Source organism: Garra rufa, chromosome 8 (assembly GCF_049309525.1).
Source record: "Garra rufa chromosome 8, GarRuf1.0, whole genome shotgun sequence".
NCBI classification, from domain to species: domain Eukaryota; kingdom Metazoa; phylum Chordata; class Actinopteri; order Cypriniformes; family Cyprinidae; genus Garra; species Garra rufa.
Genome location: NC_133368.1, coordinates 11,990,066 through 12,007,525, shown reverse-complemented (window position 1 = coordinate 12,007,525; position 17,460 = coordinate 11,990,066). Strand labels below are relative to the sequence as shown.

At 36.5% G+C, this 17,460-nt stretch overlaps 1 protein-coding gene across 1 annotated transcript in view; it reads right to left on the bottom strand.

The window, feature by feature from the left end:
- The window catches only part of vwa8 (von Willebrand factor A domain containing 8), a 135,757-nt gene that overhangs the window by 78,557 nt on the left and 39,740 nt on the right, over positions 1–17,460 (bottom strand). Inside the window, exons 15-22 of the mRNA XM_073845801.1 lie at positions 14,662–14,830; positions 14,413–14,490; positions 11,661–11,776; positions 11,256–11,359; positions 10,648–10,754; positions 6,730–6,801; positions 4,390–4,466; positions 2,589–2,664 (exon numbers count right to left, since the gene is read on the bottom strand). Of these exons, the coding sequence (XP_073701902.1) occupies positions 2,589–2,664; positions 4,390–4,466; positions 6,730–6,801; positions 10,648–10,754; positions 11,256–11,359; positions 11,661–11,776; positions 14,413–14,490; positions 14,662–14,830 (799 nt within the window). The remainder of the gene's footprint in view (positions 1–2,588; positions 2,665–4,389; positions 4,467–6,729; positions 6,802–10,647; positions 10,755–11,255; positions 11,360–11,660; positions 11,777–14,412; positions 14,491–14,661; positions 14,831–17,460) is intronic.

Genomic DNA, 17,460 nt, shown 5'->3' with positions numbered 1-17,460 from the left:
ATCCGTTGGCCCGGCACAATGCGAGACCATTTGGAAGCATTGATATCAGAAAAAGGCGTCAGAAGGGGCTTCAAAGCCTAAAGACTATTTATACCCTGAGAGCTGCCGCTGGGTGCTAATTGAGGGGCCAAACTCCGAGTCACAGCCTGCTTTTCATCTCCCTCCACCTTGTATCGAGCAGAGACATCGTTAAAAGCCTTTTGTAGAGAACACCCGCGACCCTGCTTCACAAACAACGCGTCTAAATGGCACCATCACGCTAACAAAACAACAGGCCGACTTCAGAAACGAGCAGCGTGGAGGATTATAACACACTGTCCTTGAGGTCATTCATTAATTTTTAACGCTTTTTCCCTCATCTGTGCCGGGGCGTCCTCCGGGTGTGAGCTGGCAACGTGTTTGTCCTCACTGGAGCAGTGGTCTGGACCATCTGCTGATAGATGTATAAATATCACTATGCAAAGTTTACACTTCACATCACTGATTTTCACGAGATCACAGGACATCCAGAACCACTGAGGTGGTGAATCTTACATTATTGTTTCTCTGTTCTCAGTATGTTTTGAAATGTGGCCGACATCAGATTTGAGTGTGAACTGATTATGGTCCTGTTTGCACAAAAGAAAGCATACAACACGCTGTCATATGAAAATATTCACACACAGTAGATTATTTACACGCTTATAGTTTAAAACATCCCAGACAAGCCCCCAGAATTGTCTAAATAGTAGGGATGTGTCTGAAGTCTAAATCCGAACTATTAAATGGCATTAATATTCACACACAGTGGTTTATTTACACCTTTATAGTTCAAAATATCCTGGACGAGCCCCTAATTATTTTCTAAATAGAAAGGTTGTGGCCGAAGTCTAAATCTGATTTCTGAAATACAACATACTGTCATACAGAAAGTACTGAAATCATTGTTTATGCATTCATTTGTAAGGTGATGTGCCATTGAAGCCGGTTTTACAAGGGATGTATCCCATCTTAATGAAGTGTATAACCTTAATGGCATTAATATTCACACTTACTAATTTATTTACACCATTACAGTTCAAAATATCCCGGACGAGCCCCCAGAATCTTGTCTAAATAAGAGGGATGTGCCCAAAGACTGACTAATGTTGGAGGATTTGGTTTGCATACGATCCTGAGTGTCACTGACAAATACCTTTGTGCAAAAAATGTCAAAAGAAAGTATGCAAGATGCTGTCATATGGAAAGTCACTTAAGTCAGTGTTTATGCGTTCATTTGTAAGGTGATGTGCCATGGAAGCCAAAGAGAACAGTTGTGCAAGGGATGTATCCCATCTTAATGAATTGTATAACCTAAATGGCATTAATATTCACACACAGTAGTTTATTTACACTACTACAGTTCAAAATATCCCGGAAGAGCCCCCAGAATCTTGTCTAAATAAGAGGGATGTGCCCATAGTCTAAATCCGATTTCCGAAAGGCATGGTAAATGAGTAAGGCAATCTACAGAGCCCCTAAAGCGACATGGTTAGGTTTGCTGCGGTAGTCAACCATATTACAGTACATCAGATTTCACTTATCACATGAAAATAGTAAGGATGGATGACTGACTGTTTGCGCAAAAGAAAGTATGCAACATGCTGTCATACGGAAAGTCACTTGTTTATGCGTTTATTTGTAAAGTGATGTGCCATGGAAGCCAAAGAGCACAGTTTTACAAGGGATGTATCCCATCTCAATGAATTGCATAACCTAAATGGCATTAATATTCACACCCCGTAGTTTATTTATCCCGGACGAGCCCCCAGAATTTATAGTAAGGATGTACCTGAAATTTTAAATCTGATTTCCGAAAGGCATGGAAAATGGGTAAGGCAATCTACAGAGCCCCTAAAAGGACATGGTTAGGCTTGCTGTGATATTCAGTCATATTACAGCAAATCAGATTTCACCTGCAGATGGTAAGAATAGATGACTGACTGATGTTGGAGGATTTGGTGCACAACAGATCCTGAACATCACTGATAAATATCTTTGTGGAAAAAATATGTTTGCGCAAAAAAAAAAAATCATGTCATACAAAAAGCCACTAAAGTCATTGTTTGTGTGTTCATTTGTAAGATGATGTGCCATAGAAGGCAAAGAGCACAGTTTTACAAGGGATGTATCCCATCTTAATGAATTGTTTAACCTGAATGGAATTAATATTCACACACAGTAGTTTATTTACACCCATAGTTAAAATATCCTGGACGAGCCCCCAGAATTTTGTCTAAATAATTTTTGGAGTGTAGAATTGTGACAAATGTCGAGAGTGAAGTAAAAATCGCATGAATTCCAAGACATCAAAACTGTATCTGATTAAGTACCATATATGAAAGTGGCCCAAATCAGTGGCCCAAATTGTGCTATTCCCACTGTTATGAGGGGGAAAGAAAAACAGATCTAGGTCACATATGAGCAAAAATTGGATTTGAACCACTTTTTTCTGCAGTCTGAATGTAACGCAAATGAAAGCTCAACTGCATGTTATACAAATACAGCTTCTCATGTGAAGCGTGAAAGATGTTTGAAACACAGCCATGATGTCAGAGGTGAATACTGACCAACGGAGAGTCCTCATAGACGATGATGCCATCTCTCACAGAGGGCTGCAGTGTTAAAGTCTGAACTGTAGTGTCTCTGTTGAAGCATACAAGATCAGAGCTTAAAATGCATTTGTCATGAAACATCACGCATGTGCAGTAAATGGTGACTCTGTTCACAGTTAATTCACAGCTAGTATCTCTAGAGACGGGGATGATTTGTGGATTCATACTTATGGGCCCTGTATAAGTATTAAGTAAACTGACCTAAATTCAGTGTATTGGACAGAGCAATCTCGAGTTGTTGAGCAGGTTTGAAATGTGACACATATCTCTGTGGACTTAGCGGAAGGGAGAATCCCTGAAGTGATTACTTTAGTCTAATTTGAGATTTCCATAATCGCTAATCAGGTCATAATGTATGAGAATTTGACTTTGGTTTAACTTTCAAGAAGAAACTTTCAAGATGGCATCAACCTCTGCACCTCACAGATGGGTTAGACACAGTGACATCTTACGAGTTTCCAGTCATTTGTGATCAGATTGCAGGTTAAATATTTTCTTAGGATGAATAAAAAAAGCATATTTACTGTAGTTTTCAAAAAAAGATCTTATTGTTTTTCATGTCTTTTCTAAGGCTGGAGATCACAATTTTAAAATTCAGATGCATGACCATTCAAAAGTTTTGGGTCAGTAAGTTTTTTAATAATTTTTGAAAGAAAATAATTAAGACAATAATTAAAATAACTGTTTTCTATTTTAAAATGTAATTTATTCCTGTGACGCAAAGCTAAATTTTTAGCATCATTACTCATTCTTCAATGTCATATGATCCTTCAGAAATCATTCTAATATGCTAATTCGCTGCTCAAGAAACACTATTATAATAATCATCGCTGATAACAGCTGTGCTGCCTAATATTTTTGTGAAAACTTCAGTACATTTATTTTTTTTATTTTTTGATGAATCGAAAGCATTTTTATTTAAATAATTTGTAACATTAGTTTAGCAAAGGCGCATCAGGACATGTGCTTATGTTGGCCAAATTTGATCAATAAATATGTACTGTAGATGTATCATGTAGATATTAATGAATCATATAACCTAAATTGCATTAATATTCACACAGTAATGTTGCATGAGTTCATTTACACCCTTATAGTTCAAAATATCCCGGGCGAGCCCCCAGAATTTTGTCTAAATAGGAAAAACTAAATATAACTACAGTTTTTGAACATTTTCTACTCTTTTTACATTTTATTGAGAGGTATTGTCAAAATAAGACTTCTATGTTTCACAAAAGAAAGAAAAACAATAACAGAGTTGGAACAAGGTTAAAGGTAAAGAATGGCAAAGCGCAAAAGGAGAATTACTCCTTTAATTGTAGTTCTTCAAAGGCAAAAGTACAACTTAAAAGTTCCCTGTGCCCTGTCTACAGGTGTCCTAATTTATCAGGATTAAAATAGCTCACTCGAGCCTCAGAGAGGAGATCTTTTTATTTCAGGCACGCAGTGAGTCTGCAAAAAGATGCTTCACCTTCTAATAGAAAACACTAGTATGATGCATCCTTGTCGAGATGTTTGTTGTTCTGATGAATAAAGGTGTCCTCTCTTTTTTTCTCTGTTCAATTCACATACAAAGAGGATGCATTACTCTGTTATTCACGAATGATGAAAAGCTGCATGTGATGTCAGCGGATGTGGGCCATTCCCGGTGTGGCCTCGTAACCATGTTCTAATTGATTCGACAGGAAAGTAGTTTCTGATAATAGGTCTCCCTTTCTGAGAGGGCTTTATTTGAGGAGAACTCAAGGGACTTTACCTGTGAAGCTGAAGATATTCTCTCGGTCTGTTCATCAGATGCAAGAATCGATCAACGATCTTGTTTTTCCCAACGCCCTGTGAACAGAGTAAGAACATAGATTAGAAATAGATTTCTTACAAATGAAAATAATATGTCATCATTTACTCATTCGCATGTCATTCAGAGTCTGTATAATTTTCTTTCATCTTATTTCTTTCATCTAATGATGCTGAATGCTAAATTCAGCTTTGCCATCATAGGAATAAATTACATTTTATAATATATGTGCTTGAATGCCTGAATGCTTGAAATGTCTTTTCCCCACGGCTACCAGGCTAATGAACAATCAGAACTAACACACCTAGCAGCATACTCCCACTACATCATATGCCACGCACTGCCCTTTATCACTGGACTCTATGCACACACTGCACTTAATACAATAATATGTGACCCTGGACCACAAAACCAGTCATAAGGTTAAATTTTACCAAACTGAGATGTATACACGAAAGCTCAATAAATAAGCTTTCTATTGATGTATTGTTTGTTAGGATAGGACAATATTTGGCCGAGATACATCTATTTGAAAATCTGGAATCTGAGGGTGCAAAAAAAATCAAAATACTGAGAAAATCACCTTTAAAGTTCTCCAAATTAAGTTCTTAACAATGCATATTACTAATCAAAAATTACACTTTGATATATTTATAGTATGAATTTTACAAAAAATTACAAAAAATCTTCATTGAACATGATCTTTACTCAATTTCCTAATGATTTTTGGCATAAAAGAAAAATCAATAATTTTGACCCATACAATGTATTTTTGGCTATTGCTACAAATATACCCCAGCGACTTAAGACTGGTTTTGTGGTCCAGGGTCACATATATCTGTTACACTGTAAACCATCCAATACACATCCATGTCCTTGCATACCCAATCTATACATAATCCACTGCACCTTTGCACTGTTGACAATCTTCCTTAGTGGAATCTGAGTGTGCTACACACAGGTGAGTGGGCCATACAAACCACCTGTAGCATCACACTCTGCTCTATTTGCACATTCACAATATGAATAATATGTTTATAATTGCACTGAAATCTTTGCACTATGTTCTATCCTCCCCAATCTCTCTTCTGCCCAATTTCATATAAAAATACCTCTTTTGCACATTTCTTGGAAATACAGCTCAACTTGCACTTGTATTGCTAACTGTAAATATGTCTAATCGTACACTGTGTGTACTATGTACGTATGTATGTATATATTGCATATTGTCACTCTGTATAATCCTGTAGGTATAACTGTCTATATGTAAATTGTCCCTGCACTGTCTGGAGCTCGCTCCCAAGAATTTCACTCACCTAGGCACAGGTGCTGTGCTGACAATAAAAGTGATTTGATTTGATTTGATATGTGACCCTGGACACAAAAGCAGTCATAAGTATAATTATTTTTCAAATTGAGATTTATAAATTATATGAAATTGAGATATACATTACATCATATAAAAGCTGAATAAATAAGCTTTCCATTGATGTAGGGTTTGTTAGGATAGGACAATATTTGGCCGATATACAACTATCTAATATCTGAGGTTGCAAAAAAATCTAAATATTGAGAAAATCGCCTTTAAAGTTGTCCAAATGAAGTTATTAGCAATGCATATTACTAATCAAAAATTACATTTTGATATATTTACGGTAAGAAATGTACAAAATATCTTCATGGAACATGATCTTTACTTAATATCCTAATGATTTTTGGCATTAAAGAAAAATCGATAATTTTGACTGATACAATGTATATTTGGCTATTGCTGCAAATATACCTGTTCTACTTAAGACTGGTTTTGTGGTCCAGGGTCACATATTAAGATACCATTACAGTAATATTTCACAATACTCTGTTTTTACACAATTTTTGATTAGAAAATGCATCCTAGGTGACCATACTTCTTTCAAAAGCATAAAAAAAACTTTTGAACAACAGTGTAAAACATGAAATGTATTCACAAGTCTCCTATTTCATTTTGTTTGTCTAGCACACTTTCATTGGTTCTGTGCGTCAATCAATCTATCCATCTAAACTCTGAAGTGACAGCAGTCAGGACGCCCACTATCTCTCCATACACAACACAGTAAAGCCTCAGGTCTCTAGTGCAGAGCGTGGGTGAGCGGCTGGGTTCACCCTGTAGCTGGTGGGCAGATGCTTTACAAATGCAGCTGTGCTTCATGGCACAACGCCACCGCTCTGGGCTAGTGTACTGTACGTCTGCTCTGCTCTCAGTATCGGAGTGGACAGACGTCTCTGCAGACTGCAGTCCTGAGAATGGGAATCCTCATTTACCTGGTTGCCCACAAGAAGCAGGTGTTCCCCCAACAGGAAGTCTTTCAGCATGTCCTGCATGACCATCATGTGCTGTGAACAAACAGACAAAACATATATTACAGTTAGTGGAGTTCAAAGATATAATACGTCACAAATTTACTCACCCCCGTGTCATCCAAGATGTTCATGTCTTTCTTTCTTGAGTCAAAAAGAAATTAAGGTTTTTAACCTTAATTAAGGTCCATATAGTGGACTTCAATGGGGATCAACAGGTTGAAGGTCCAATTTACAGTTTCGTTGCAGCTCTACACGATCCCATCTGAGAAGTAAGGGTCTTATCTAGTGAAATGCCCAGTCATTTTCTCAAAACAATAAAGGGGAGGCCCTTGTGGGCACTACAGGATTTCAGTCCTTCACTGCGTAGTGTGTTACCAATTGTTTTCTTGGTGACTATGGTCCCAGCTGCCTTGAGATCATTGACAAGATCCTCCAGTGTAGTTCTGGGCTGATTCCTCACCGTTCTCATAATCATTGAAACTCCACGAGGTGAGATCTTGCATGGAGCCCCAGATCGAGGAAGATTGACAGTTATTTTGTGTTTCTTCCATTTGCAAATAATCGCACCAACTGTTGTCACCTTCTCACCAAGCTGCTTGGAGATGGTCTTGTAGCCCATCCCAGCCTTGTGTAGGTCTACAATCTTGTCCCTGACATCCTTGGACAGCTCTTTGGTCTTGGCCATGGTGGAGAGTTTGGAATCTGATTGATTGATTGATTGCTTCTGTGGACAATGGTCTTTTATACAGCTAACAAGCTGAGATTAGGAGCACTCCCTTTAAGAAAGTGCTCCTAATCTCAGTTTGTTACCAGTATAAAAGACACCTGGAAGCCAGAAGTCTTGCTGATTGATAGGGGTCAAATACTTATTTCCCTCATTAAAACGCAAATCAATTTATAACTGTTTTGAAATGTGTTTTTCTGGATTTCTTTGTTGTTTTTCTGTCTCTTACTATTAAAATAAACCTACCATTAAAATTATAGACTGATCATTTCTTTGTCACTACTACAAGGTCGAGCTAGTGCAAGATATATTATAATATTATATATTATATAAACATTTAAGTTTTTTGTAGAAAATGACAATTGTTTCGCTAGATAAGACCCTTATTTCTTGGATGGGATTGTGTAGAGCCCTTTGAAGCTGCATTGAAACTGCAATTTGGACCTTCAACCCATTGATCCCATTGAAGTCCACTATATAGAGAAAAATCATGCAATGTTTTCTTCCAAAACCTTAATTTCTTTTCGACTGAAGAAAGAAAGACATGAACATCTTGGATGACACGGGAGTGAGTAAATGATCAGAACATTTTTATTCTAGAAGTGAACTAATCCTTTAAGCAAAAAGTGTTATTTATCAAGGACTAATTCACTTTTTGTTACAGTAATATAATTTGTACTGAAGAAATGTGACAATTTGTTAAACTAAGAAATTCAAGTACTTTTCTGGTCCATTGTATATCACGTGACCAGATCTACCTCAGATGTTTTCAGTAAAACATGAAAACACTCAAGTAAAGCATAAATTATGTCTGAGAGGTCACCTACATTTTACAGACACATAAAAGCTGAATAGATAAATGTTCTGTTTATGATGCTGCAAATACACATAGTGCTTTTTCAATACGGTAAGGACACATAAGGATGATGCTGTTTGCTGCAAACACATATTATACAACACAAGAGATGCAAGCGGACATAACAGTTTGCCATATTGGGAGGGACATGTCCTCATTTCCGCCTCAGTGGACTACTGCACTTCTCCTTCTAGTGCTCGAAAGACAAAAAAGCAGGTCATGGAAAAGTGGGACAGGAGTAACTTTTTTTCTCCACCTCTTTCTGGGCCTCTGAAGGGAGGAGAGAGGTGGCGGTGAGAGAGGAATATCTGGGTCATCCCTCGTTCTCTTCTCACATCTCTGAGCAACTCTAGCATGAGACCAAATGCCACACATACAGTGTGGCAGCAATACTGAATGCTACTATTGGCAACACTTTATATTTTATTATTGCATTATATAATTTTCAGCATTGTTACTCCTGTCTTCAGTGTCACATGATTCTTCAGAAATCATTATAATTTGCAGATTCGCTGAACAACAACTAGTGACTCACTACTCTAGATTATTATATGAACAATTGTGGATGAGAAACAATGTGGTTTGATTAACTTTGGCTTAACTTTGAATACTGAAGATTCCATAGTGAGAAGACTTTCAAATCCCTAATAATGAAATATGATTACATCCTGACTGACTGTGGATCTGTTGACATCCTGCTGTACTTGGATGTGTGTGCTGGCCAGTGTTCTTTTGTGGGTAATTTCTGAGATTTGACCTTTAAACGAAACACCCAGTTGATTTACAAGGCTTAGACAGAGACAGACAGAAACAGATTGAGCTTTTCTCACTGCCAGACCAAACCATTTTTGGCGGCCCACATGCAATAATCACAGACATGTCTTCTTACCATGTTAATAAAAAGCAGGGCTAGTGGGTAATGTGGTATGTATGTGCAAATATTGTATAGTTGGCAGGCAATGTTGCATGTTGGTGTTTTAATATAGAATTTAACTGGTGTGTGTGTGTCTCTGCTATTCTATTCTATTCTATTCTATTCTATTCTATTCTATTCTATTCATTTAATTCTTTTTATAAATAATATTTACTATCATTAATTTAAAAAAAAGCAGCAATAATCACATGAATTACCTGTAAAGTATTTATTACATACAAAGATATATATAAAACGTTTTGGGGTTTCTATATGATTTTGTGGCAAAAACATGGAAATAATTTGTCATTTTTATTCTATTGTTTACTATATTTTTTTTGCTTGGTCAGTGTCGTGTTTTTTTTTTTTTTTTTTTGCTGTTGGACTTTTGAAATAACTGAAATCATTTGGCGAAGTGATATGGACATATAATGCGGTCAAGACCTGCCTGGAACTACTTTAGCAGTGCATTTCCCTGAAAATAGTTGCACACCTTAGGACGTTCATTAGCCAATCAGATTCAAGCATTTAACAGCCCTGTAAAATTATAATATAAAATTACTTGTACATATATTTATGTTATAGTATTTATAAATATTTAGTGAATTCGCTTTTTTTTTTGCTTTTTGCTTTTAATTTTAATTTTAGTTTACATTTAAGTAATTGTTATATCATTTTGCTATTTTTATTTTATAGTTTTTTTTTTTTTTTAAATATTGCGGTTTAGTTTTAGTTTTGATTTGAATAATTTTAGTACTTTATTTTAAACTTTTAGTAAATTTTAGTATTTTGTTTTATTTCAGTGCCAAGGCCACATTTCTAATTTGAATTTTAGGTTTTCCTAATATATATAATATTTTATATTCTTTATTTCAATTAAAAAAAGATCATAGTTTTAGTTCTAGTATACAGTAACAACACTGTCTGGATTTAGTGATTTAGGATGTGTTCACACTTGTCATGTTTGGTTCAATTAAAACAAACTCTGGTGCAATTGCTCTGTTAGTGCGGTTCGTTTGAGTAAGTGTGAACGCTGCCATCCGGTTGTGAATGTATCTTTAGGTTGGCTGTCAAAAATGCCAGTGTGAATGCTAAGCGGACCAGGACCAAATGTATAATTTCGTATTTTGGTCCGGACCAAAACCAAACTACAAGTGTGAACACACCCTAAAACATAACAGCTTATTACACGGCTCTTTGGAATGCTTGATTCTGATTGGTCAGTTGAGACATTTGCAGTCTGACATCCTGATCACACTGTCGGGGCTTATTTCTGCGATAACTACCGGCTGCCTGTACATTATCCCTTACATAGTCTATTCAAAGCATTAAAGAAATAATTCACAAAAATGAAAACTCTCATTAATGGGCAGATAAGGAGCTCACCTGAACATTCTCATAAAAGAGCACATCCGGGACCTTCATCTTCTCATCAGGGCTGTACACCGGAGCCGAGACGTTCCCTATGGTCAGAAGTCCATCTTTTACTGTGCCTAACAGGGGAGAGCAGAAATAAAAAAAGAAAAAATGAGATATTCTCAAAAAAAGAGATTTTACCAGTCAAATATGACTTAGTCGGCTGTTTTTCAGCTCCTGGGGTCACAGACTCTTTTCTTCACAAAAACAGTATATTTTCTCCCATCTACACTTTTCAGACACCACATAGTAACGTACAGTCTGAAATCTTTTACAGACAGCAGGGAAAATGGGACAAAAATATCAGTTCAGGCTAAAAATGACTGAGCATCCACTTGAAGGAGTCTGAGCCAGGGATGTGTGCAATTCAGAACTGAACTGAGAAAGACTTTTCAAATTCAGCAGGATTCAGAATTGTAATTGGAATTTAAGGATGACGAAATAAATGAAATGTATCAAATTCAAAGAAATTAGTTGTGTGACGGTGTTGAATTGCTCAGTTTTATAATTCAAATGTGAATTGTGACTTTAGCTTAGCATTGGTCTGAACTCCAGTATGGTTTTGTACTATAACTCACAGGTGTAGAGGTGGCTCTGTTCTAATGCTGGGTCAGGCTGATCCTCTATTGAGGAGTTTACCAGACTCTTCTGAAGAGCTGAGCGAGCCAGGCTGGGCAGAAACCTACAAATACAAGGAACATTATTCATTCTGTATTCATACATAACAAATCAACTTTTCCCAGTCGCCCCGAACTTTACTAGCTAAAAAAAAGGTACTAAGCATGTAAGATGTAGTTTTACTAGCAGCATCAAACAGAATGAAAAATAAATCCCTGTTTTTAAACATGATTTATGTTTGCCATTGGTGAGTAACAGCCCTGTCCCAAACTGCACAAACTTTTTTTTACTTTTTTTTTGTGAAGGTTATTTAGTTGTTGAGTGGTGACATTGAGGCATGTATGAATGCGTTTGAGTTTGTCTACCTGGACAGACAGGCTTTGTTCACAGCGTGAGCAACACTCTCCTGTGGATACTGAGAAAGACGCCGACAGATTCTCAGCAGCTGCCTGGTGGACAACGAAGAAGCAAGGGACATGGCCTGAACACAGCACAAAAACACCAAACGACATTTACTTAACTTTTCATCTCACTAAAACAAAACAAAACATGAACATAAAACTGTCTTTTAAAGTGAAACAACCAATGTTTGTGAGGAAAAGTGTGTGAAAGTCAACATATTGTGAAGCATGATGCACACTGTTTAACTTCAGAAGACACTAATTCATCCACTGAGGTTGTGTGGAATACCATTGTTTACTCTGTGTGGTTTTTAAAGCATCATCTTTGGATTATATTTGATAAAAATCACTAAAAATGTAAGTCATATACATCTGGGATGTAACTATAGACTCTTTATTTCTAGAACTTTAGATATGGTTGCTCATTTACATTTAAAGAAGATTAAGGAAAACAGACCCCATGGTAAAAATAGCGCAGCTGGAAAAAAACAAAACTAGAGGTATTTCCTATTGCATAGAGGAAAAGTACTTCCTCCTACAAAAATAAAAGCCTTAAAAACTGCTAGATCTGCTTACTTTTGTCTCTTTTAGAAGAAAACAAACAAAACCCAGGTGTTTATTGTACAGTGGCTAAATAATGAAAAATAAAGTATCAACAGATGTTGACATTTCCCAAAAGCACGGCAGTAATGAATTTATAAACTTCTTTACTTCTAAGATCGATACTGATAGAGATACAATTATGACCATGCAGGTGACAGCTGCAGCATCACATCAGATATAAATCCCTCTGAGGAACAATTCCACTCATTCTCTGCTACAAAAGATCGAGAACTGTTTAAGCTTGTTAAATCATATAAACCAACTACTTGTATGTTTGATCTTATTCCATCTACACGTGCTTCCAGAAGTCATAGATCCTCATCTGAATATTATCAATTCGCCTTTGTCATCAGGATATGTCCCAAAAATTTTCAAACTGGCTGTTATTAAGCCTCTCATTAAAATCCACAACTTGATCCCAAATAACAAGTTAATTACAGACCGACATTGATTCTTAGAGAAAAATGGTATCTGTGAGGATTTCCAGTCAGGATTTAGACCGTATCATAGTACTGAGAGTGCTCTCATCAGAGTTACAAATGACCTGCTCTTATCATCTGATCATGGTTGTATCTCTTTATTAGTGCTACTGGATCTTAGTGCTGCATTCAACACTATCGACCACAACATTCTTTTGAATAGACTACACAATTATGTTGGCATTAATGGAAGTGCATTGGCATGGTTCAAATTATATCTGACCATTATCAAGTTGTGGCAGTGAAAGTGCAGGTTGGAGTACCACAAGGCTCAATACTAGGACCACTGCTTTTCACGCTTTACATGTTACCCTTAGAAGATATTATCAGTAAACATGGTATTAGCTTTCACTGAATTAAACCTGCTGGAACCTGCCCCCCGACTGAGCCTGGTTTCTCCTTTTCACTGTCACCTCTGGCTTGCTTAGTTGGAGAAAGTGTTGGGGAAAGTAAGTTTTAAAAGTAATGCATTACAATATTCAGTTACTCCCTAAAAAAGTAACAAATTAGGTTATTTTTATGGAAAGTAATGCGTTACATTAGTTTTGCGTTACTTTTTAAATCTGGGCAGGGCTTGCTTGTTTGTTTTTAATATAAGTTATATTTTTGGCAAAAGTAAAAGCCAAAAATTTTACACCAAAAGCTTAGGCTTAGAGAAAAGTAATATCACATCTGTACAGTAGACCACAGAAGAAATTCAACTCTTCAGCAATAAAAAAAAAAGTAAACAAATGTTAGATTATCTTGAGTAAATTTTGCTTATTAGTATGGATGAATTGGATCATCAAAGGTTGGCAGCAAAGACATCGGTTAATAAAATGGGAAATACATAAAGGATGTTTGTATTATTTAACATATTTAATTATTTTTATTCATTTTGAGGAAACATGGGGACAGGGGAGCTTTTAATCAATAAATGGGGGGGGGGGAGCAACTGGCGTTACTTATTTGAAAAAGTAACTGAAAAAGCCATTTTCTTATCAATTAAAAAGTAATGAGTTACTTTACTAGATACTTGGAAAAAGTAATATTGCAATATTGTTGACTTGATTGCACAGATACTATTTGAACGTAACTGAGCTATGATAACAATGATAACTTGATAATGACTTTCAATGATGACTTTAACTGAAAATTGAGTGTTTACTAGTGTCCTCTTGCATTACTTGACACACTATTTTCCTGTTTAATACTGTAAAGCTGCTCTGACACATTCTGTATTGTAAAACATGCTATATAAATAAAGGTGTCTTGACTTGAGGGTGAGTAAATGATGTAAGAATTTTAATTTTTGAGAGAGAATTTCAATTCCTGGGAAAATTAATGGGAAAAATGTTAACCGAGGCAGCTGTAAAAGAGGACAATCACTGATGCACTCCATGACAACAGGATATTTAAGGTTTCTGGGACAGGGTAAGCAGCAGACTAAGCACTTTCTAAACAAGAAACCCTATGTATGTATAAACTAAAAGGAACCCTTATCAAATGTACTCATAAGGCATTGGAAGAACCTCCAATCTCCCTATATGAGCCTGCTCTTGGACCACTAGAGTCAAGGTCCAATGTCCATGTCTGTGCTGAAGGAATTGTTTTGTTCTTCAAAGGTTTTAGGGATCTAACTTCAGAAAACTCACCGTTGAATCATTGGACTTTCTCAGATTGTGAGTCAGGTGTTGCAGCTGCTCCACTGCTTCTTTGGGAACATTTGGGATCTGTTATAAATAACAACACGCATACACAATTCAAATCCAATAAGCAAGAATCAAAGCTATATGATATTTTGATTCAACACAAAATGCAGTACTTGTTGGGTGTAACCATATTTAATCAAACACAATACTCAATCTGACACAACAGATCGGTCTGAAGGTGATATGACTGACCATTCCCTGAATAACGGCCGTTTCCTCAGCTTTGGGCAGTGGTTTGATGGTGTGAAAGAGAAACATGGTGAGGATCTCCGGGCCGAGCCACTGCTGCGTGGTGCTCCCGATCTGAGGCGGCTCCGCTAGGGCGATGATCCGGAATGACGGGTGGATTGGGAAGATGGATCTGTGGAGAAGATCAGCACTGGTTACTTATTTTTATCAAGCAATTCCTGATGCATAATGCAGTAATAATTTAAAACAACGAAAAATACTACCATTTCAATTCTTATGAAATAAAAATAGTAGGCAGTGGGTAGTAAGTATTAGGTTAACATTGCATTCTGAACATGATGTGAAGTTACACAGACTATCAAGACAATGGAGCAGGTGACCTGAAAACAGACATTACAGTCACAGCAACTGTCAATCTGTGTTATTATGATTATGATATGTTTCAGGGGGCTGGCATAACCAAAGGCACCTGATCACAGATGACTGTATGAAAACAAGAGAAGGTGAAGCCAGTCCATTCATCTGTCAAAGTGAATAGGATATGCTCATGTCAAGATCCGTGCCCTCGCTGATCTCTGGCACATTGATATTGTATCACTGACAATAGCTTGTGCTCGAGCTGCATCGCCACCTAATCCCACTGGACAGCTCCGTCTATTTATAAACAGTGAAGCCCCCTGCATGAAATGCATAGATACACCTACTGACACAGAGAGAGAGCGATCGAGATTCTTCATTATCACACCATTTTAGATCTTCATCAGATCAACTGCCTACTGTTGCCTAGCAACACCTTCCCACCTTCTAAGTCCATGTCCCTGGTTTCAAAGACACCAGCCCCCGTTTTGAGCATTTACACATCATTACTGAATGTACCACTTGTTAGCAGTAATCATACACAGGTGCGCTGCCATCATCTTTACACATAACACTCACTGAAAAACTATAAGACCATTTATGCAAACAACATAAAAATGAGATACAGAAATCTTGCAATTTAAAGCTTTAAAGCTACAACCACCAAACTCAGGTCAAACCTTCAGACTGTTCTGAAGTCAGTTGCTATATCTTTTCTTGACTAATCCTGTTTACGGTTTTCGAAAATCAGACAGATTGAGCCGGGTCAAAACGTTTGTACAGTCAAACTTAAATGGCTATCCTAAACAACATGCTAAATCATGCTTGCAACATACTAAAACATTGTAGTAATGCACTAATGCTGCTAACAACATACTAATCAAGTTAGAAACATGCTAACAACATGTTAATGGTCATAAAATAAGCTAGCATGTTAATCATGCTAATAACATGTTCACAATAACTGCGTCCCAAATGACGCACTATACACTATGCACTTAACCATGTAATGTATGATTATATAAAGTTATTTTGTCATTCATAAACAAAGTCTGATAGCCCTTCCCCCTTCGCTACAAAACTAAAGCTGTGACAGCTTAGCGCACACTTCGTTTTTTTGGGTTATTTATGTGCATCAACTGGGTATTTAAAGTGCACTTTTTATTTTTGGAATTTTCAGTGTGAACACTGAACACTAGTGAACATCAGTGTGAACGCTACTGCTAACAACATGCAAAACATGTTATCATCTTATCAACATGCTAATCATATGAAACATGCTAGCACCATGTTAATCAGGCTAAAACTTGTTAAAACATGTTAGCTACATGCTAACAACATGTCCATTGTTATAAAACATGACAACATATTAAAATATTAATCATACTATCAACATAAAAACATGACAAAACACACTAAAAACTTGTTAAAACATGCTATCAACATGCTAATAATGTTAACAATATGTTAATAATGCTAAAACATGTTAACAACGTTACTCATGTTAACAGTATTTAACATGTTCACATGCTAATCATGCTATAAAAATGTTAACCATCCTAAAACATGTTAAAATGCCAAAAAAAAAGTTAAAACATGCTAGAATCATGCTAATTATATTAGAAGAATGCTAATAACATGCTATCAGTATGCTAATGATGCTAAAACATGTTGGAAACATGCTAGCAACAAAGGAAATGTCACTCTCTTTCCTTTTATCTACTGTAATGTAACAGGCTACTGCTATCAGGTAGCTAACCATGTCCCTTTAGTGGCTAAGTAGAACCAGTTATTCATTTTCCGTGTCTTTCTGAACACAGATTCCCTGATTCAGGCTCATCCGTACTAATCATTTTAAAAACATGCTAACAACATGCTAGACACATGCTAGTCACACACTAACAACATGCTAAACATCAACATACTAACAACATGCCAATCATGCTAGTAACATCGTAACAACGTGCAAATCATGTTAAAAACATGCTAATCATTAAGGATGTGCCTGAATCCGAATACAAAGTTCTGAAAGTAAAAGTCTTCTCTGCTTACTCTCCTTCCTTTTGAAATGTAAGACACATGCTAGCAACATGCCAACAAAATGTAAAACATGCTATCAACATGCTAATCACGCTATCACGTTAGACACATGCTAGTAACATACTAACAACATGATAACCATGAAAAAACATGCTAATCAACCTAGAAACATGTTAACAACGTGATATTAACAACTTCTGTATTGACCATAATATAAGATGATGTTTTTCTCTTGGAAATACATCTGAAAGATAGCGGTTGTCTTATATTCAGGGTCTAGACTTTGACATGTTAATAATACACCTACAACAATAGATGGCTCCAAATACGCATAAAACAAGTGCGTTAAGAAATACATAATGTAATGTGTGTTGTAATGTTAGAACATCGAGAGTGCAAACTAAA